The following is a 22768-nucleotide window of genomic DNA, read 5'->3' on the forward strand; positions in this document are numbered from 1 at the left end:
GCATATTAACTGAAACGCCACAGCAGCCCTCCCATCTCATCACATCAGGGCTACACTGCACTGCGGCTCCAGGTTGCCCTGAGGTACACTGGGGTGATTTCACAGACGTGCCTGAAGGCATCACTGGGTTCATCGGATTTAGCCTGTGTATTCATTTGTGCTAATCATTGTCCAACCAGAAGTGTATCAGCCAGCTGCAAATGTGCCTAAGTATATGTGACTTAATGGAGCCTAATGGGGGAAGATCAGAATTGTTTTCAAGATGATGATAATAAATAATACTAATAAATACAGAGCTTTGTACCAGCGCATTTGAACCCGAGTGAAACTGACTATAAACAGAAAATGAAACCAACCGACCAGCAGACTGAGACACAAAAATAAACCAGAGAAGTGGCAAAAAGTGCCAGTGAGTGAGATGTTTCTGATTCTTTTTGGGTTTGTTCACAATCAAAGACATTTTTTTCACCAGCTACTTCTTATGATAAAGATGCTCTGACTGAAACCTCCTCTCCCAAATTGTCAGTCCCAATTCCCTGTGGCAACTATCAGGTTTTTCACTTAGCTGAACAACAACACATCAGGAGACCCTAAGAGAGACCCAGACAGGGCTACAGATAACATGATTCCTCAGAGGACTCATCCCACCACACCAGACCAATGCACCACCTACTTCCATATATTGAGCCTTATTTTCAAAACTGGCCTCTAATTTTGGACTTTTTCGGTGCCCAACTTGCACTGACTTTCAGAGGGTGCTGAGCACCTACAATTCTGGCTCAACACCTCTGCAAAGTCAGGCTCAACATTCTTCATCCTGGGCACCCCAAAAATAGAGGCACTCAAAATCCGAGGCCGCATTTGAAAATTTATGGCCAGTCCCCAAAGCTCCCATGGCAAATGCAACTGCCTCTCTCATAGCGGGAAGCTATTCTCATCACTGCTTGGAGGCTTCACACCGTGGTGACAGACACAGCTCGATGGAGAGACTGGAAGCATTCTGCAGAACAGCAGTGGGTCAGAATCGGGGTCACACTCTGAAAACAAGTGATCTACAGCCTTCAAATATACGACTTATCTCCATGATGTTTCTGACAAAGAAAGTAACGGACTAGCAGCAGGTCCTTATCTGGAGCCTGCTTGCAAGGCTGTGAATGGAAATTGCTGAGGGAAGTGGGAGAAAAATCTCGCCTTCCCTTGCCAAGGAAGCTGACAGACAAAGCCAGACAGAGCTGAATGGTGAGAGTGAGGGGCCCGAGACAGTGACATCTCATCAGCTGCCTCCCAAAACAGACACACCCTGCCAAGTCCCAAAGCTAACGTGCTCCAGAGGTGAGAAGAGCAAATCAAAACCAGCTGGACTTACACATAGGCTTCGTCCCACAGGATGCAGGTCTGGTTGGTGGTTCCCTGGCAGGAGAGGAAGAAGAAAGGGGTGGTAAGGGAAAGAAAAGGAGATTACGGCTGTGCTGCCAAAAGGATATCTACAGAATTGACATGGGCATGGCATTGAACATGGCATTAACACACAGTGGCGTTCCAAACATGCAGTCCTAGACATGTGCTCTCTGCATGGCCATCTTCTGCTGTGGCTCAGAGGCCGGGGGAGAAGTGGACTGTACCACTCCCCAGTGATCACACTCACAGTCATCAGAGCATCAAGCAGGGAGCGTGGCTCATTGTCTGATAGATCCTCCCCTTCTTCTCCCCACCCAGAATCATATCTGACCCTCTTTTGTTGGAGCTGCGGGGCTGCCTGTTCTCGCTAGCCTCAGTCCTGCTCCCGCTGAAGTCCATGGGCTGCAGTGGCAGCAGGACCGTGTGTGTGTGGTATGAGTCGATCCTGGGGGGGAACCTCTGGCGAGATGCCACATGCCCTTGATGCCCACTGACGACAACGGGAGATTTACCGTTGCCTGCGTCAGGGCTCGAGCCAGGCCGATGCTGAGCGCTTTCGAAACTCCCCCCCCCCCCCCCCTGCAGGATGCAGGAGTCCCATGCGGGGGCTGTAAGGGGACATCCAGACTGGGAGCCTGGAGGCACAGATTGGCTCTCAGACATGTAAATACCCTTCCTGTGCATCCAAGGCCTGACTCAGATATCCTGATCTGGCAATGGACTTGCTTTTAAGGAGCCAATGAAAACAGCAACCCGCACTTCTCTAGCATTGCCTGAGAATTGCAAAGCCCTTTGCAAACATTCATGAATAAAGCCTCTGCCTTGAGACTGTCAGTATCATTAGTCTCATCTTCTGAGCAGGGAAACCGCAGCCCATAGAGGCTGTGACTTGCCATGTCCCATGGTGAATCGGAGTCAAATCCTGGGACAAGACCCCCTGTTCTCCTGAGTCCTGGTCCCATGCACTAACTGTTACATCGCCTGCCTTCTGGGTTAGGGAAGTGGGTTGTGTTCCCTGTAGCGAGTTTCACTGTGCAGTCCAAGTTCCCAAGGACAATCATGGGGAGGGAGTGACAGCAGGACACCAACGCCAACCTAACTTCACTGCGCCGGACCTGTGACCCACGAGCCTGGGCTAGGAGACGACAAAGGGTCTGGCGGTGATGTTCACAGCCCATCCCCTCCAGAGAGGCCTGCTCGGCATCATGCTATTGTCGACACCCAAACCAAGAGCGTAACTCCTGACGCCGAGGGCAGGGGACTTACATTGTACAGGTGGGAGAACTCAATCTCCAGGGGCGTGAGCAGAGTGCGGGGAGACGGCTTCACGGTCACAGAGATGACTTTGGAGTTCAGCACCGTGGCGTTCCTGGGGAGAGAAGGAAACCAGCACTTTAAAGAGGATGGAGACAGTTACACAGAGAGAGTCCCACTGGGCTACCTGAAATAAGCCCAGCTATGACCATAGCAGTAGGCTAGGAATGGAATCGGTCCAATCCATGTAGACAGCATCCAAGGCACTTCCTGCTGACAGACCCCGCCCCACTGCTGTTCCACAGCCTCTGCCAGATCCACTGAGCTCCCTCTGGAACGAGAGCTGCGTTCTACATAGCAGGGATAGCAGGGCTCCCTCTAACCAACCAACTCCCTGGCACTGACTCGGGCGGCTGCATTAGCCCTTCTCCTGGGACTTCAGTAGCACCAGCTACCCCCGGATCTCAAAGCCCTTCGCTGAATCCATGAACCCTCACCTCGCCTTGGGTAACGGGCGTGTACAGTGTTGTCCTCAGATAGATGGAAAAATAGAGAAACAAGGGGAGTGAGGTAAAAGCTTTTATTGGACTGGATGAGAAGTCAGAGGCCAAAACTTTCAGCCTGGGGTGTCTAATGTTAGGTGCCTAGACTGACATTTTCACGAGTGACTCGTGATTTGGGGGGTACCAGTTGAAGATGCCATAAAGGGGCCTGATTCTTGGAGGATGGGGGATCAGACGTTTCTGAAAATCAGGCCCCTTTAAGGTGTCCCGAGTTGGGCACGTAAAATCAGAAGTGAATCGTGGTCCTCATGTACTAGCCGGGAGCTGCAGTGCTCAGGTGAATCCATAGTCATCTACCTTCAGACAACCACGTCTGAAAACACTTGCCTAAGAGACTTGCCCATGGTGGCACAGCCAGGAATAGATCCCAGGACATTCCCAGTCATCACTGCACTGACCATTAGGAAACACTCCCTCCCCATTCTGATTCTCACTTATCCCAGGCATGTTTGAAATCATTTGCTTCTCATCAGGGTCTTATTTTCTATTTACCCAATAACGATTGGAAAAGGCTTTGGGCAGCTAGCTTCTACTCTGGAGTGACTGGGTCAGACTTTTAACCCTTTGACTCCCTCTGTCCTGCCGCCCACTTTAACTCCCGACTGTGGCTTTGGTACCAAGGGCCTCCATTTGGAATGCCAGTCCTCTCTCAGGGTGGATCTCCTATAAACCCCAGCTCCAAGGCCACAACAATCCAAGAACTGTGAGATCGAAGAAGAAATTTAAAATAGTTAAAAATAAATGTCTTTAATGCTATGTGTGCTTAACCTGTGGAACTCACTGCTCCAGGAGATAATCAAGGCAAGTCAATAGAGAGGAGACCCATACATGAATAAGACTAGCCATTGTTATTTACCAGGGTACATCTGTGGTGTATTTAATTTTATTTAAATGGAGTGACTCTGGATTTAAACCAGCGTTACTGAAAACAAAATCTGATCCTTATTCCTCTTGCTCCCAGGAAATAGACTGATCACCAGTTGTGGGTCAGGAAGACAGTTACGCTATAGTACGGTATTGCACAACTAAGTACATTATTGGGGCTATTCCTATCTCCTTGCAACATCGCTGTTGGAGAGGAATGAAGGACTTTTCCTCTGATCCAGCATTTCTTCCATACAGCCACAGGAGATTCAGGGCTGTGCATTGTTTAAAGGAAACTGGCCTTAATTAAGCAATGTCGTAAATCAGGACCCAGGGGAGAATGCCCTGGCAGAAACGCCTGCGGAAGCTGGTTAGCAAAGCTTATTCGCCACTCAGCCAGTGCAAGCTGAAATATCATTTGCGCCCAGGATGGTTATTGCCCTTCCAGTCTCATTCCCAGCGCTGTAATGGAAGATATTATAGAATACAGTCCCTTTGCTCACTAATTCTAATTCGCTAGCCACCCGCCACTGCCAGCGCTAAATCTGTAGGTATTTAAATGATTATCAGCGAGGAGAGATGCCCTGGCGTTTATGGTAAATGGGCGCACACTAATCAGTCCAGAACAGATTTAGAAGGTGCCTTAGGATGCTTAATTTACTGCCTCAGTACCAGCCTCAGAAAAAAAAAAAATAGAGAGGAAAAGAAAAGCCATTGCTGAGCACAAAAGCTTCAGTGCCCCGAGGCACTTTGCAGAGGCCTGGAATGCTGCAGACATGTGCAGCCATCCGTGCCGCTCCGCTCCACTCCCCGAGCCCGTCTTGAGCAGTACTGCTCTCGAATGGCACCGTGTGGCAGGCAGCTCCTCTCCCAAGCATGCAGCCCCAGATCTGTCAGGAACACGGCGACCCGAAATGGCTCACCGCGGTGAGGGAGAGTGGGGGTGATTGGGTAAAAATCCATCATGGGGAGGAGATTTTGATGCCACAGTTCTGCTCTTGAATCATATGCCCTGTACCTGCCCAATGCTGAGTGCCCTTAGCGCCCACTGAGATCCAGGGAGGTGGGGGCATTCAGCACCTCCTTGAGGGGAGGAAATAGGGAGTGTGCCAGGGAAAGAGGGGACTATTAACTCTTTGGCCTCCCCCGCAGCTGTCCTATTGTCCTATCTGAGTCTGGGCAGCAAGGCAAGGATTTGAGAATTTGTTTGATGAGTGGGTTGTAAGGGTCCACTCACCAGCTTTTTCCACCTGTGACAGGTGCTGCATGATGCCCAGCACTGGCGTCAGGGACAGTGTCCATGTCACATAGGTGTTGTGTCCCCACTCCCTGGTGTCTCTCTGGAGGGAGACCACAGCTATTTCATCTCTCATCCAGACAGATCCCAAGGAATTATGATCCCAGGGAACATGGCAGACCATCATGATCTCAGCACCAGAGGGGATGTTCGCTGAGAGGTCAGGATTCTTGAATGCCTCTTTGTAGGAGCATAACACCTCAGCAAGTAGCTACTACTTAGCGCTTCAGTGAGCAGAAGGGAAAACCCTCCCCTGGCGCAGCTGGCCATGTGGTGTGCAATGCTGCACAAAAAAAGGAAAATATCTTCCTGACCACCCTGACAAGGATCAGCTTATGCCCTGAAGCATGAACTTGGACTGAGCCAACTTCATGTGCAGCACCAGTTATTTGTGGCGCAAAAGTTATCCCTGCAGAACCAAATCCTCTCCCTCTTATGCAAGTAGCTCCACTGGCTGCGCAAGTCCTGCCTGGCCCCTTTAATTTCCAGCTGAGGAGGTGGGTTTGGGGCCATCCGAGTGACGATGCGCTCCGGAAGGATATGGGTGTCCTTACCTTTGGAGCGAGAGGATGCTCCCCAGGTTCCGGTACAGCACCGTGCCCACCACGAAGACGGACGAGTCGTCTGTCTCTGCGAAGCGGCAAAGAGAGGGGAGAGAAACACAACAGCACTGTGATGATTAGGGACCGTGAAAGCATCGTCAGCACCGTGGCACTGCAGTGGGGAGAGGGCCTGAGGGTAGTTTATGTGGGGCCCGTCCTGCAGGCATTAGATTTCAACGGGAACATATTCAGTGGGGAAGAGGGGAGACAGGGCATGGCAGTAATGAACACAACAGGAAGGGGGGGTCTTTGTGGAGGCTGCTGCACTCAGGCAGGGCCAAACGCGTCTCCTCGGATCTTCACCTCCCCACAGGCTGAAATTTCCCCCCTGTGCTGAGGGCCCAGGCAAGGCCTAGGTGTCATTTATCAGTTTCAACGGGGCTGCTGCAGTGGTGCGTATCCTGGGGCAGGCTGAATTTCACACTGCCTCTCTCCCACAAGCCGCGGCACCAGCTCGCACCACTCAACACCCCACAGGCAGCGCTCGGTACCTCGCCGACTTGGACCCTCTATAATCACACAGGCCTGAGGCCCGTGCACGGGCCTTGAGCTTTAATTTGACTGAGCCGGACTGGAGGTTTCCTCTTCAGAACTCCAGCTAATTCCTCTGACAAGGCCAGGTCAGGAGGCACGTGCTGGGAGTCTAATCGGAAGCAGCAGCCGCCCTGGCAGAGGCTGGATGGATTCAGCGGTTTGTTCACCTCTGGAGATCTCTAGCTGGGCTCCGCAAGCAAATCCGCTGAGTGGCTCGGAGGAGGAGGTCGCTAGCCCCCACCTGGCTGCCTTGCGGATCAGTTCTGAAGCCGGGCCGAAGAAGAACGGTCAGGGAGCCGAGCTGCACCAGGGTGACACTAGCAGCTGCGCGTGGGAGATTTGCACCCACAGGCTGCAGAGCCCCAGCCTGACCCAGACCCCTCTCCATCCCTGCACGACTCTGCACTTGACATCAGTTCTCTGCTGTCTCCAGAGGATGTTGCCACTGTCAGTGAAAGAGCCACGGATGCTGAACGGCTGGGCCTGGCTCCACTGGGCTGGCTCCCTCACACTGGCATGATGGATGCTAATGTTATCTGACACCGCACAGCCGGGGCAAAAGGGCCGAGAGGCCGCAGGCCCTTCAGTTCTAATCCCTGATGAGCCTCCGACTCATTTGTGTGACCTCTGGGCACGTCACTTGCACCCCCACCCCGCCCCGCCTCCCTCCCACAACCCAGCTGAGAAAAACCAGATCCGACATCTGAACAGAACCTTAATGGGTACAAACATTTCATTGGTGTTTGGCCTGGTCCTGCAGATCCCTACACAGACAAGAGCCCCCTCACCCCCATTGTGGTAGGTCTGCAGCAGGTAACAACCCCCCGCTGCACCTGGCTCTCACACTCACGTGATATCATGGGTGAGCAGAAAACTTTAACCCCATGAGCCTGATTCTCATTTACGCCCTTCTGGAAATGCAAAGAGGCTGTCATGTAAATGATACTCAGGTCTGAATTTCTTGGGTCTTTATCAAGACTTTAGCGACGTAACTGCCCCGTCTTATTTATGTGCAAAGATGACAGAACAAGAAGCAATGATCTCAAGTTGTAGTGGGGGAGGTTTAGGTTGGATATTAGGAAACACTATTTCACTAGGAGGGTGGTGAAGCACTGGAATGGGTTCCCTAGGGAGGTGGTGGAATCTCCATCCTTAGAGGTTTTTAAGGCCTGGCTTGACAAAGCCCTGGCTGGGATGATTTAGTTGGGGATTGGTCCTGCTTTGAGCCGGGGGTTGGACTAGATGACTTCCTGAGGTCCCTTCCAACCCTGATAGTCTACAATTCTGTGAAATTACACCAGCAGGTTACCTGGTCTAGCACAGTGTTTTATTTTGATCATCCATTCTTCAGTAGCCCAGTGACTGGAAGCTGTACACCTGCAGCATCTGCACACGGAGCTGCAAAGATTGCATGCCCGGCTGTAGTTGCAGCTTGCAGGCATGCTGCATGCCCATTTGCACTTGACTAGTTTGAAAACTATTTTGTTGGCTCCTCAGCTGGTGTAAATCAGCATAGCTCCATTGAAACCAACAGCTAATTCACACCCGCTGAAGATCAGGTCTTTATTTTAGCAAGTTGCAAAGTTGTTATTCTATGAAGCAGTGGTGGCCAAACTTACTGACCCTCCGAGCCGCATATGACAATCTTCAGAAGTTCGAGAGCCGGGCGCGCCTGCCACGGTTCAGGGCTTCAGCCCCATTGGAGGTGCCTGCCGGGGCTTGGGGCTGAGGCCCCACTCCTGCTGATGTTCCAAACCCCAGTAGGCTCACCCTGGGGGGCTGAAGCCCTGAGACCTCCATCCTGCTGGGCAGAAACCAGAAGCAATGCATTGTGGGGGCTGCTGAGGGTAAGAGGAGTGTGAGACTCAAGCTGTTGGGGGGGCGGAACCTTTAAATTGTGTCCCCCGCCCCCACTCTCAGCAAGCACCAGTCACCTCTGACAGAAACCCCTAGTCCCACCTCCCTGCTGCAGGGCAAAAGCCCTGAGCTCTCCCCCGAGTCTGCTAGGCAGAGGGGTGGGGGACGTAGGGGGTTCCACAAGGTGCACTTCAACGATGAAAGAACCGCATGCGGCTCACAAGCCACAGTTTGGCCACCACCGCTATAAAGACAAACCGTGCCCTCGCATTCTCCCTGCCGTATGCATTTGCAAAGAAGAGATAGGCGCTAAAAAGAATTACAACGTGTCTCCCACACAAGTAATATATCAAGAAGGACCATCTTTTACTGATATGATTCCAGGAAATGCAGCTCCGGATGGAATGGAAAAGGATAATAATGTAAGTCCTAATTTGGTGTATTTAACCATTTATTGTGCTTGTTGTAAAGGACGTAAAGCAGTTTACAAGGCAGTGATCTAGCCTGAGCTGCAGTCCTGGATTTAGTCTTTTCTCTGCTACTGACTCCCTGCTTGACCTTGGGGCAGTCACTTAACTGCTCTGCGCTTCAGTGTCCCCATCCACAGAATGGTGGTTCTAATGCTGATCTACCCAATGGGACAGACTTTGCAGCTTCATGAATGGCTGTGCTTGGAGATCTTTGGGTGAAAGGTGCACTGGGAAGCCAAGGGATCATGTCAACAACTCGGACAGTCTCCTGCCTTTGTCTCAGCAGAGGACGGTGCAGTCTGATGAAGAAAGCGCAAACTGCCTGCTCTCGCTGATTAAGCCAACCCGCACTGGGGACAGCTACAGAGAAAGGGACAAGGTTCCCCTTTGCAGGCACAATTTAGGCTCCTCTTTTTGAAATACTAGTCTTAAATATTTAGGGCCCAGTCCTGCAAAGAACCGAACACGGCCCACGCAAAGAGGAGCTCTGTAAGCTTACTGAGAACCAAGGCTGACTTCAGTAAGTGGCGTCTACACCCAGTACCCCACAGGATCAAGTGTTTGGAGCTAATCCCAACCTCAGAAGACCTGCTGCAGCTAACGGATGGTCCACGGAATAGCTACAGAATCAGGCCCTGGCTGAGCACTCTAGGATCCGAGCCCTGAGCCCTGCAGTTTTCCTTTAAGATCTGAGATTCAGGACGACTTGGCTTATGCTCAAGCGGTGGCTGGATTTGATCTGCTTGCTCCCCCTCTCCCTCCCCATGCTGTTCAGGCCTGATAATAGACTGTCACAGAGCAAATGACCCCCGAGTGATTAATGCCCCCTTTCCTGTAGCCGATGTGTGGTTACAGAGGATTACACACAAGAGCCACAGACATCACTCCAGCTACATGGCCACTGCCCATCCAGCGGCCAAGAACTGCCTGCCTGTCCGGCCGCCAGAGCCAGCCAAGCGAATAACCCAGAACGTTTCATATCCACCGCACGATGAATGGCAACCTTTTCTTCTCCCTCCCTCCCCCCGAAAAACTCCCTTCATTGCCACTCGGCACTGGGAGCCTATTTTCATGAAAAATACAGATCATTAAACTGGTAACACTGCTCCCAAACCGTTCCGAATGCCAAGACATTCGCTCCCAGAGAAGCGTCTTTCTGAGCCCTGGCTCACGGCACTGAAATGATGCCATGGACCAGAGAGAAAACAACACACAACCCCCACTGAGGGCTGGAAGGAACCAGTTTGGGGTCCAGTCTGCACTGGGAGGGGACATCCTGCCCAGCTGATGGCTCGCCTGGAACCCAGCGCATCAGGTCCCTTTCAGGCTAAGTGGAGCGAGTAGATTATTATTGTCTGCAATGTGTCCCAGGTGCATTGTTGCTCTGGGGTTTGGCTCTGCCTCCAGCTGTTTTCTAAGCAAGAAGCCGTTGTGTCTAGTAATGGATCTGTGACCAAATCCGGGATGTAAACTAATCTCCTGAACTTGCTGGGGAGCTCAGACCTGGATCTAAACGACACCTCATCTTTAAGGCTCAGTGCTGCGTTCAGGGCCCGTTCCTCTTGGGCAGATCCTCACTAGCTGAGGGCAGAGCTTGCGGAGAGAGCATACATGATTGAAGCCCCCTTGACGCTGAAGAACAATGATGCTGCAGCAGCACTGCCTTACCCGCGAGCCCCGTAGAGAGGATGCTCTTGGAGATGGTGACCTTGTCCTCGGAGGTCCTGGCCCAGTCCACCATGCCCCTCCAGCCTTTCATGGGGAAGCTGATGTCAGTGGCTGCATTGGCGGGGAGTTTGTGGATGCTGAGGACTTGAGAGGAAACAGAAACAGTAAGTTTACACTGGTGTAAATACAGAGTAACTCTGTATTTACTCTGTTTACACTGGTGTAAATACAGAGTAAGCTGACTTCTTTTACACCAGCGTGGCTCCAGAGTGACTCTGATTACTTCATTTACACCAGTGCAAATCCAGAGTGACTCCAATGACTTAATTCACATTGCTGCAACTATGAATAGAAATTCAGAGACTATGAACCATTCAGAGACCAACATTTTGGATTTTCCGCTCTTTGAAAATGCGGCCCTCCATGTCGTATGTACGGTGCAAGGGATAGCTCAGACCAGACAAATGGCATTCCATTAGCCTGGAGAGAGATCAAGGCCATCAAGGCCATCGTGAATTGTCTCAGAGAAAACCCCTCCTTGCCTATTTGGCTAATGGAGCGCCTTCGGGCAAATCCCTCTTTAGCTGGTGGGACGGTGCCTGTAAGAACAAGCAGGGCTCTGGGAAATGTCTCTCCCTGCCGACCATGAGCTGAGGCAACCGGGGATTGAGAAGGGATGAGCTGTGAGTGTGCAAGGCTTTGTGATCTTGGTGGCCAAGAGTGTGATGAAAGCAGAGGAAGACTGGGAGCCTCTGGATTAGCCAGATAATGTCCAGGAGAGCTGAGATCTCTGGCATGGCAGGAGGTATTTGTTCAGCTAACGTTTGTACATAAAGCAAGGTGATAGCAGTAGGCGGGTGGAGCTGGCGCTTCTGTTCACTGAGCAGGACCCCCATGCATCCTTCTGTCCCTCCATACTTCCTCAGCCTCCTCCGCCCTCAGATTAAACTCAAGACACCTTAACCCAAATACTGCCCTTGCTCCCAGACGTGTGACCCTAGAGATGGCCCTGGGCTTGCACTGATGTGAACGGGGCCATTAGCCTGGCCAATGGTGGTTTATACCCTGCACCATATGTTCCGTCACACCTGGGTGGGACATACAGAGAACACATTTGCCTTCCGGGGAGCATGAATGCAGCACTCAGCCGGAGATGCTTGTACCATCCCTTTGATAAACTCTGGAGGGAGCAGGGAGAAGAAGGGTGGTCTTGGGTTTAAATGAGTGGGCTGCAACTTAGGAGAGCCCCGTTCCATTTCCAGCTCTGCCAGACTTCTTCTGGGACCCTGGGCAAGTCATTTCATCACTCTGTGCTTCAGCTGTGACGTGAGAACAACCCTTCCTTTCCCCCATTCTTTGCCTGTCCTGTCTATTGAGCTTGTAAACTCTTGAGGGCAGAAACTGCCTCTTCCCACGTGTATGTACCAGGGCTTGCACCACGGCCAATCTCAGCTGAGATCTCTAGGCATTGACAGAACACAGCTTCTGTTACTGGTATCGGTCCACTGGCCTGGAGTCCCATCCTTTACAGCTGCTGATTCTTGAAGGGAGAGCTGACCTGCCTGCTCCAGCCTCCCTCGGCCTTAGAGAAGCGCTAACTATGCTGACAGCTGAGGACAACACTGCTCCACTTCACCTCATTACCCCAGGAGCCTTCCGAGTTAGCACATTGCCTACAAAGAGTAACAGCGGGGAGCCTGATCCCAAGGACCCGGGCTGCATCTGTATCACGTGTCTCTTACGTGAGAAGAAGTCGCTGCGTGGCTCCCTCTGCTCCCTCCCAGCCCCTGGCCAGCATTTTCCCCCGCCCAGGCTCACAGCCAGCTCATAAAAACTGCAAGGAGCGATGGCATGGTTTGAATCTGCCTGTGGAGCAGGGGAGAGGAGCGGAATCCAAACCGACTCACCTAGATTGTCCGTCACTTGGTAGGAATCCCGGAAATCTTTCATGCGAAATCCAATGACATCAATGAAATCCTCCACAAGCCTGAACAGCTCCTTAGCATTCGGCCCCACCTGCAAACCCAATAAGGAGCGGTCAAATATTTAGCAGCACAGATAGCAATGCGCTCACCTGGGCCTCTCCAATGGCCAGGTTTCCCACCAGGCTTATCCCACACACAGAGAGCCGGAAGCATTCTCTGCTCATGCTGCAGTACCGAGGAGTAGGGAACAACTGTGAGGGCAGAGAACTGATCCACGGAGATAGAAACATGGACAGGAAATGACAGTATCAGATTCAGTTTGGGAAAACGCAGCTGATGGGCTTGGAGGAGAATAGTCCTCATCACAACGGGAGGGCAAAACCACAACGGGAGGGCTCTGATAGTGACCTACCAACCTACCCTCCTTCCTCAAGGTCCCAGTCTGGCCCGGGAAAGCCACATCAGACATCGACAGTTTTCCACGACCTGCAGTTAGCTTAACGCGGTCAGCAAATGAGACATGCCAGGCCCTATCTTCAGGTGGTGTAAATCAGCACTGCTCCATTTACGTCCGGTGGAGAATCTGGCCTGACGTGTCCACCAATGAGGCCAATGTGATTTGGCGCTGCACATGCAGAGATAATAGACCTGCTCTATGCAAGCTCTGGCGTATCTGCGCCCAGAGGCAAACCCTGAGATCCTTACTCATTCAAAACTCCCTTTCACTTTGAGGACTCGGGGGGATCCAGCTCCTGGAATATTGTGCTCAGCTCTAGGAGTCGACATGACTGGAAATACACTGAGCAAAGAGAGGGAGTCCAGAGGATCCTTGCCCGCACCGCTGTTCCTGGGCTGAGTACAGCTAGGCCGGTCCAGACCCACCAGGCTAAGCAAAGGGAACGTTTTCACAAAGCTGTGAAACAGGATGCAACACCACTATTTGAGGACAGCTGTTACAAAAATGGGGGAGCCCATTCCTCAAATCTGGGCACCCCAAGAGCATGTCTAAATCCCAGCTGGGAAGCAGACTTCAGAATTTAGGTGGGGAAATGCCTCTCTTAGGCCCATATGTCTGAAAACTGGGGCCACCATGAGCTGTTGTTGGAGAGGATGTTCTGACTCTTTTACTATGTACAGTTCTCTATTGAGAACTGAGGAGTACTGGTCGCTGAATAGCCTGATCCTAGCTCCATCAGAGACAGCTGCTCCCTCCAACAGCCCTCCAGTGGGACACTGGCTTAGACTATCATGCATACCGCACGGCTCATTCCCAGTGGCAGGACCCCAGCTGCTAGAGGTCTCCTTTAGGGTTGGACTAGATGACCTTCTGGGGTCCCTCCCAACCCTGATATTCTATAATTCCTTGCCAAAGCCTGGCTGTATTTAGTGACACAAGACATGACTCTGGGACAATGTTTCTAACCACAATGACTAAACCTAACTCCCCAAACACACCTAGACTTAAAATTCACACCTGCCTATGCACAGGAAATAAGGACCGCTTTGTTTTGTTTATGTACCCTGTCACAATTTTGCCTGGTGCTTTGATATCAAAGTAATTGCATCTTAGATCTGTCATAGGTTGATTGCACAGACAGTTTAGTGATCAAGCAGTTGTACAAGTAGCCATCTTTATAGGGGAATATCCCCAACCAACCCATAGATCTGTGTAGGAAGAGAATACTGTTAAACAGCCAGGGCTACCATAACAGAGTTCTTGGGTTTGTTTGTGTTTTTTTTTTAAATTGAGAGATGGGAGCTAAAGCCCTGTGTTAAAAGGAATCTGTTTACATGGCATGGTAGATAGTGTGTACCTGCTCTTATCCCCTCTGCTAGGTGGACTGAGACCAGATCCAGCCTGTATTCCCCTCTAGCGGCTGGAGGATTTTAGAAAAGCTATTACCAATGATTCTCCTCTTGGTGCTCATGGGAGAACAGACTCCGGCTTTAGAACTGAAGTTTTAGGCCGAGATCCTATTTCTCATTCAAATATACGGAAAGTAGGCATCCATATCCCCTAGGCAACATAGGCCATCTCAGCCATGGTCCTCGTGCTGTCTATAATAGTGGCGGTGGTCAAAAGATGAAAGACCCTCTGACTGATATCAAAGCAGTGCATAAAATAACATCGGCTGCCATGAGAGGGGAGATAGGTGACACCACAGGAATGAACATCAGGTGGGGGTCAGAGGCCAGCGGGCCAGGTTTACAACACAGGGAAGCTGTTAAGGGAAAACCACTGGGAACGAACTGCAGCCTGGAGAAAACTGCAAGTATTTTTATGATGATCAACTGGGTTTCTGCGTTGTCATGACGACTCAGCAGAGTCCACTCCACAGTAATTATTCTGAAATGTGTCTGTAGACACGTATTTGCTAAATTGAGCATACGGTTCTTCGCCTCCTCTGGAACCAGCCAGGGTCATCCATTTCCAGATGTGCTGGGGAAACATCAGCTATAGGGGCGAAAGGGGAGCTCAGTCTCGAGGTCTGTTCAATACTCGGTCTATCCCCTTTTACCTAGGTAATGCGCCCCCTCCCCCTATCTGACTCATTTCAGAGAAGTCTCCGAACAGACATCAGGTGGTAACGTTACTGACCTCGCCCACCTTTCAACGTGTGACCTCTTGCAGGGGAACCAATCCCTTCCCAGCTCAATCAACATTCAGTGCCTGCTATCCGCCAATAGCACAAACCTTGCCTGGAGCTTTTTATTTTCATTTCAGTGTATCTCATCCCTTTATGCAAGGGTCTTTCACTCAGCCCCTTGACGTAGGGGGTCTCAGATTAAACCGGCAGCTTGTTAGCTGCCAGAGACATACAGTGGCCATTCCGAAGAAAGTTGACCTTTAAAGATTCATGTTGGTGCCGGGCAATCGTCTCTCGCTCCTTTGCTGTTTGCTGCCCCTTCTGAGGGGCTTCACCGGGCAACACAGCGGGTAAAAGAGCCGCCATATTGTAACCCATGCCTTGTGGTCTCCTCAGGGGAATGCTCTCCACCTGATGGACACCTGTCAGAAACCAGACCTGTCTGTGGTGATGTTGACTTCCGAGATGCAGGCACAGGAGGGGTTGTTTCTGAGACGCAGTAACATGGAAGAGACAAGGGAGGAACTACTACAGACAGGGAGCCCTCAGTCAGAGTTGCCTGCGAACAGGCTTTGCCTTCAAGGCAGTATCATTTCACTCTGATGCGGCTCCCTGGGGCGGCAGAGGGATCAGCGCTGTTGAGCAGTGAGCGCTGTGAGGAAGAATGGCATTTTCAGTCCAGGATAGGGACAGTGGGTAAGTCACCTACATACACAGGCAGAAAATGCAATTGAGGCAGGGTAAGGGTTTGGTAAGACATCAACGGGACAAATAGCAGTCCCTATGCCCAGATAGGATGTGCTTTATCTGCTGAATTATCCACCATGTTCCCTAACTGGCAGCATCCCTGGGGAGACGCAAGGCGACCTCGTGAGGAAAAGGTAGCTGAAATATAAATGAACCCTTGTGCAGCTCGAGCTGAGCCGAAGCATGAGCTCAGATGGCAGAGCACAGTCCTGGCCCTTTAAAATCTTACCTGTCCTGCCTGAGTCTTTTCATACAGGACTCAGACTTAGGAGGAACCTTAAAGGGCCAGGACTGCACTTGGCTCTGAAGTCTAGCATGATCCATTTTCCTGGTCACCACTGATTTCTCTAAGCAGAGTAATTCAGCCTTCACTTCTCTTTCACTGCAAGGAGTTGAGTCACTGATGCCTAGCAGTGTGGCCAGATGAGTTCTATCTCTTCTGGGTGAAACAGATGCCCTTTGAGCACAGCACCTGTCAGGCACACATAGCAGTGAGATCACCCAACCCTAGGGGAAATGCCAATAACCCCCCCTCCCCCCATGCCACAGACTGAGAGCCAGCATTATTTGGGTTGTATGTTTAAGCAGCAGGTCCATACCATCTGAGCTTCCTCCCACTTGTCCCGGTTTTCCTCTGACAGCAAGTTGCTGATGATCTGGACGAAGTTCTAGAGAGGCGAGCCAAAAAAGGAAAAGAAAGTCATGGTCAGAATGTGACAGAGCGGAAGGACACGTGCCCCACAACATGTGAAAGAGCAGAGAACAATAGTTTTAGCAAGAAGAGGATTTGCTCTCACTCACAGAGCACCGTTCTTCCCAAAGCATCCCAAAACACTGGACAAACCAAAGTCCTGCTCCTAATGAAATAAGGAGCAAAACCCCTACTGCCTCTCCTGGGGAGAAGAGTCAGAACCTTGCTCACCACCGGAGTGCAATAGGGCAGCCAGTGAGCACTACACAACTCATTACCCACCAGGCCACAGCAGAAAGTGAAGGATTCTGCAAGCCATGGAGAGCACAAGGGGAGTAGGCAGACATGAGGCAATGATAAAATGCCAAGAGGGGTTTTGACTACGGGGGGTGTGGAGAGCAGCAGGGTTGCCAACAGTACACCTGGCTCCCGCTTGCTCTCTGAGCCCCTCACTTTCACAGGGGGGTGGACTCACGCTGCAGACTGCAGGCCCAGATTTTGGAGATCTCAACATCCTGGAGTAGTGGGGATCTGGAGTTTTAGCTCAGCTAACTACAGAGACAGGGTTCAGAATTCAGGACCAGTTCAGAATTCGTGGGTGTTCTATCCACTGGGAAAACTTACCAAGGGACATGATGGATTCTCCATCATTTGTAGTCTTTAAATCAAGACTGGATGTTGTCTTAAAGGATCTGTTCTAGCTCATACTGAAGTTATAGGCTTGCTGCTGAAAGTATTGGTTGAGGTTCTCTGGCCTGTGCTGTACAGGAGCTCAGACTAGATTATCATAATGGAAAACCTATCTATCTATCCATCCATCCATCATTTTATCCAGCTATTTCTCTGGCCCCCATAACCAGAGTATCTGACCACTTCTCCATCATTCATGGATTCTCTCCTCACACTACCCCTGGGATATAGAGGCATATTATCCCTATTGTACAAAAGTGCAGATGGAGGCACAGGGCAGATTAAGGGACTTTCCCAAGACCACACAGGAAAGCTGAGCGAGGAACAGCACCCAGGTTTCTCCAGCCCCAGTGCAGCGCTCTATCCATAACCTTCTTTTGGCCCTATCTCGAACAAACAGAGAGGTTAGGTTTCTCCAGCTCAGCCACTTCTGTCCCTCCCCACCTTTGCAAAAGTCTCAGCATGTCTTGCCATTGTGAGTTAATGGACTTTCTCTGCACACTCTGCTGGGTGCTAGCTTCACTTGACCAAACCTTCACTGCTAAGAGAGCCCCACAGGCTGAGATATTTCACCCAGTGAGTAACATGCAGGAAATATAGAAGCCAAGGTACCAAGCAGACCCCATCTCCAGCAGATCTATCCCCCTTCCAATGAAAAGTCATTGCTAGTATTGGGAGTGCATTCGTGCTCTGAAGCCAGCAAGCACAGGGCCTGCCAGACTAGATCAGCCACTGCTTCATCCAGCCCTGTCGCCGGGCTTTATGGAAGAAGACAAAACTACTTCCAGTGGTAGGAAAGCTGCTGGTAGCTCCATCTCCATTATAACTGGCTAGGGGGAATGACAGAATGGACTATCAGAGGAAGAGGGGCTATCCAGGCAAGAGTTCTGCTGTGTGTGTGTGAGAGAGAGAGAGAGATGTGAAGGCAGGAGATACAGAGTTCAAAGCCATTGATTTTCCTCTCCATTTTCCTCGCCGTTGCAGACACCATGAGGAAGCAGATCCTAGAGGACAAGTTTAATGTTTCAAGTTGTGGGCTGATGACCTCTCCTGAGGACTGATTTGTAGCCAGTCTGTATGCAACTGCTGAAAGTAAATCCCAGGGCAAGAAACCCTCAGCCTTCTCCCATATCAAAACATAGACACCTAATACCCAAGGATCAACTCCCCTCTTGGCCATTAGACTGAAATTCCTTCCAAATAAGGCACCAAAATCAATAGGACTCCACAGAAAGTGCAGCTGGGTTGAATCAGCTCTAAATGACTTTGCTCTTCAAGTTATTAGTTCATGAACCAGTGGGGATTGCGGGGGAGGAAGGGGGGTTGAAGCTCATTAGCCTGGGAAATGCACATTGGGAAATGAGGCACATCACGGAGGTAAGCAGAGACATTCCTGATTTTTCTGGGCTTTCATCAAGTATAAGTAGATTCCAATGCATACAGTGGTAGCCCAAACTCTGTGTGTATGTGCCCATGCTTTAGACTTGCCCACGGCACCCATCCCATCATGACGTGCATCTCTCTTCCTCAGCTCACCTGTACATCCCCAGCAGCGGGGCTGTAATATGCCCTACGGAAGATCTCGGTCATATTCCTGAGTACGTCGATGGTGGACAGCAGGTCCCCACTGTAGCTGGTCCCATCCTGGGAGATCTCCACGAGGTTTTGCAGCACTTCAGATACCCCTTCTCCCATCAGCCCCCGCTGAGCTTTGGAGAGATGCTCCCTTGTCTGAGACGAGAGAAGAGCACAATGAGTCAAACACACGTTAATGGGGATCAGTGAAGCTCTCAGGCCTCAGGAGCACAGACCAGATGATCACCATGGTCCTTCTGGGCATATGTCACCTAATCAATTCCCTGCCATTGCAGGGATCTCGGGCATTGGTGGTACCTTGGTCTCTCCTGTTCTCTACCTCTACATGACAGTTCAGTCTCTTGAGGACTTTGGTTCAGTATAAGGTAGCGGGGTGAAATGTAATGGCTTTGATATACAGGAGTTCATGCTTGATGATCTAATGACCCCTTCTGGACTTCAGCTCCATGCAATCTGGGAGAGTCTGTGATATCTCTGAAAGGTTGTAGGTGGCTATCAGAGGACAACTGAATTCCCACTTTCTTTGTGACCAGAAAGGGAAGTGTCCCAGCAGATTCAGAAGAGGCTATTCTGCCTCATAACCTTGCTGCTGCCTACCCCTGCCTGCAATGGAAGATCTGCTCACCAATCAGTCTTGTAGCTGTCTTATACCTGAGTTACAGCCATCTGAGCCCACAGACAGGAACGAGGATGGTTCTGCTGCAGGCACTGACTTTCCAGACAATCCACCGGAGATTGGCAGAGGCAGGCCAAGTATTTACAGTTTTTATTATTATGATAACAGCTAAAGGACCCAACCGAGAATGGGGCCCCATCATGCCAGACACTAAAATCCCCAGCGAGAGACTATCCTGTCGCAAGGGGTTTACAATCTAACTAGACAAGACAGACAAAGGGGGAAGAAGGAAGAATTATTATCCCCATTTTACAGCTTGGAGCACTGTGTTTTTCTCTGTGCACAGATCTTATCAGGATAACAGCCTGAGGGGACAGTAATGCCTTCCATTTACAACAGCTTCCCTCCCAAAGGATCCCAAAATGCTTTACAAACTCTCCTTTCATGGCTGCTGAAATGCAGCAACAACACTGCACAAGGGCTTAGGGCAGAAAGAGATGACATCCTATCTTTTAACACTGCAGGGTGAATGTAAGGAAACTGGAGTTTGGCCAGGATACTGAGGTTAACACCCTCTACCCTTGCAAAAAGTGCTAGGAGCCCTTTAAATAATCACAAGTGGCCAGGCCTCTGTTGTAGGATTAGTCCAAAAGACAGAGCCTTCAGCACCACTGCACCCTCTAACACAATAATGGGTCACTGGCTCACTACTGCCTCAGAGGGAAGAGTGGGTCAGTGTAAGCACTTTGGGATTCTCTGGGGAATCTCCCATCTAAGTAAAAAGCGACAATGGGGGGAAATGGCTCCATTCAGATGAGAAGTGAATCTCTCTTACCATCATCTGTATATTCCTGTAGTCAATGGAAACACACTTGATGTATGTCGGAGTCTCCCAGTATGCTATCCCCTCTTCATCTAAAGTGCATCTTCGCAGGATCAACCCTAAAGGAGAATGAAAGGGGCATGGAAGAGAGGACAGCTGGATGTGGACAAAGGTGATCCAGTGGATCTATTGTACTTGGACTTTCAGAAAGCCTTTGACAAGGTCCACACCAAAGGCTCTTAAGCAAAGTAAGCAGTCATTAGATCAGAAGGAAGATCCTCTCACTAACTGGTTGAAAGATAGAAAAGAAAGGGTAGGAATAAATGGTCAGTTTTCACAGTGGAGAGGGGTAAAAAGTGAGGTCCCTCAAGGATCTGTACTGTGTTGGTCAAGGTATTCATAAATGATCTGGAAAAGGGATAGGAAACAGTGGGGTGACAAAGTTTGAAGGCGATACTAAATTTACTCAAGAATAAAGCTGTCTGTGAACAGTTACAAAGGGATCTCACAAAACTGTGTGACTGGGCAACAAAATGGCAGAGGAAATTCAGTGTTGATAAGTGCAAAGCAATGCACATTGGAAGACATCATCCCAACTATACATATAAAATGGTGGGCTCTAAATTAGCTGATACCACTCAAGAAAGAGATCTCGGGGTCATCGTGGACAGTTCTCTGAAAACATCTGCTCAGTGTGCAGTGGCAGTCAAAAAAAGGTAAGAGAATGTTGGGAGCCATTAGGAAAGGGACAGATAATAAGACAAAAAATATCAAAATACCACAATATAAATCCATAGTACGCCCACACGTTGAATACTGCATGCAGTTCTGGTTGTTCCATCTCAAAAAAGATGTATTAGAATTGGAAAAGGTACAGAGAAGAGCAACAAGAATGATATGGGGTCTGGAACAGTGTCCACATGAGGAGAGATTTAAAAGACTGGGACTGTTCATTTTAGAAAAGAGACGACTAAGGGGTGATATGACAGAGGTCTATAGAATCATGGCGGGTGTGGAGACTGTGAATAGAGAAGAACCAGGAGTCATTAATGGGTAGCAAGTTTAAAACAAACAAAAGGAAGGATTTCTTCACACAACGCACAGTCAAGCTGTGGAACTCATTGCCAGGGAATGTTGTGAAAGCCAAAAGCATAAGTGGGTTAAAAAAAAATTAGATAAATTCATGGAGGATAGGTCCATCAGTGGCTATTAGCCAAGATGGTCAGAGATGCAACCCCATGCTCTGGGTGGCCCTAAGCCTCTGACTGCCTGAAGCTAGGATTGGACAATGGGGGATGGATCACTTGGTAAATTGCCCTGTTCTCTTCATTCCCTCGGAAGCATCTAGCACAGGGCACTGTCGGAAGACAGGATACTGGGTAGATGGACTCAGGATGGCCATTCTTATGTTCCTATGGAAACCCTGAGCATTCTCGTGGAGGGTACCCACAACAAGCTGATTTAGCTAGAGATGCACACAAACTGCCACAGACAATTGCTGAGCGCATACAGCAAACACATGCACTTTGGATGGGGTTTTTTATCTCCTTTCTCTGCATCCCCCAGGGGCATGAGAGCCAAAGAAAACCACGGTGGAAGCACTTGGCTGGCAATTTAGATCAGGCTAACTCGAACAAAGGAAACTCTATGTCTGCACCCATGGGAGGCAAACCCAGAGAGTCCCAGAGAATCTCACAAAAGTGCCTGATTCCGTATCTCTAAGCTGAGGGATTAAAGCAGCAATGGCCGCTAGGCTTCTCCAGAGATGTCAAAAGGGGATAAATAACCAACAGCACCGCCTTTGAGCTGAGGTACTCTGAAACTGCAAACACGGCCATTTGCCTCCTCTGTGAGTCCTGTCCATTGTCCTTCGTTATTCCAGTCACCTCCTAATTTACAGTGATTTGCCGCTTTGGTGGCCTTTCCTTTGCTCATACCATCCCTCCTGCCATGGAAAAAGAGATGAATCAGTGATGAAGAAGATGAAGGAGGTGAATGAATGGCTGGATGAATGGATTATAAGGTGGATAGAAAGCTGGCTAGATCATGGGGCTCAACAAGTAGTGATAAATGGCTCCATGTCTGGTTGGCAGCTGGTATCAAGCGTAGTGCCCCAAGGGTCGGTCCTGGGGCCAGTTTTGTTTAATATCTTCATTAATGATCTGGAAGATGGTGTGGATTACACCCTCAGCAAGTTTGCAGATGACACTCAACTGGGAGGAGTGGTAGATATGCTGAAGGGTAGGGATAGGATACAGAGGGACCTAGACAAATTAGAGGATTGGATCAAAAGAAATCTGATGAGGTTCAACAAGGAGAAGTGCAGAGTCCTACACTTAGGATGGAAGAATCCCATGCACTGCTACAGACTGCTACAGGGACTGAGCGGCTAGGCAGCAGTTCTCTAGAAAAGGACCTAGGGGTTACAGTGGACGAGAAGCTGGATATGAGTCAACAATGTGCCCTTGTTGCCAAGAAGGCTAATGGCATTTTGGGCTGTATAAGTAGGGGCATTGCCAGCAGATCAAGGGACATGATCGTTCCCCTCTATTTGGCATTGGTGAGGCCTCATCTGGAGTACCGTG

The 22768-nt window shown here is 50.1% G+C and overlaps 1 protein-coding gene across 3 annotated transcripts in view; it reads right to left on the reverse strand.

Moving 5' to 3' along the window:
• ADGRB1 (adhesion G protein-coupled receptor B1) overlaps positions 1-22768 on the reverse strand; it is a 385515-nt gene that overhangs the window by 138479 nt on the left and 224268 nt on the right. For all 3 annotated transcript variants that reach the window (XM_073329982.2, XM_073329980.2, XM_078851413.1), the window contains exons 10-17: positions 20196-20302; positions 18685-18879; positions 16367-16435; positions 12415-12523; positions 10508-10651; positions 5931-6006; positions 2665-2767; positions 1367-1410 (exon numbers count right to left, since the gene is read on the reverse strand). In XM_073329982.2, the coding sequence (XP_073186083.1) occupies positions 1367-1410; positions 2665-2767; positions 5931-6006; positions 10508-10651; positions 12415-12523; positions 16367-16435; positions 18685-18879; positions 20196-20302 (847 nt within the window). The remainder of the gene's footprint in view (positions 1-1366; positions 1411-2664; positions 2768-5930; positions 6007-10507; positions 10652-12414; positions 12524-16366; positions 16436-18684; positions 18880-20195; positions 20303-22768) is intronic.

The sequence above is a fragment of the Lepidochelys kempii genome, chromosome 2, assembly GCF_965140285.1.
Source record: "Lepidochelys kempii isolate rLepKem1 chromosome 2, rLepKem1.hap1, whole genome shotgun sequence".
Classification (NCBI taxonomy): Eukaryota; Metazoa; Chordata; order Testudines; family Cheloniidae; genus Lepidochelys; species Lepidochelys kempii.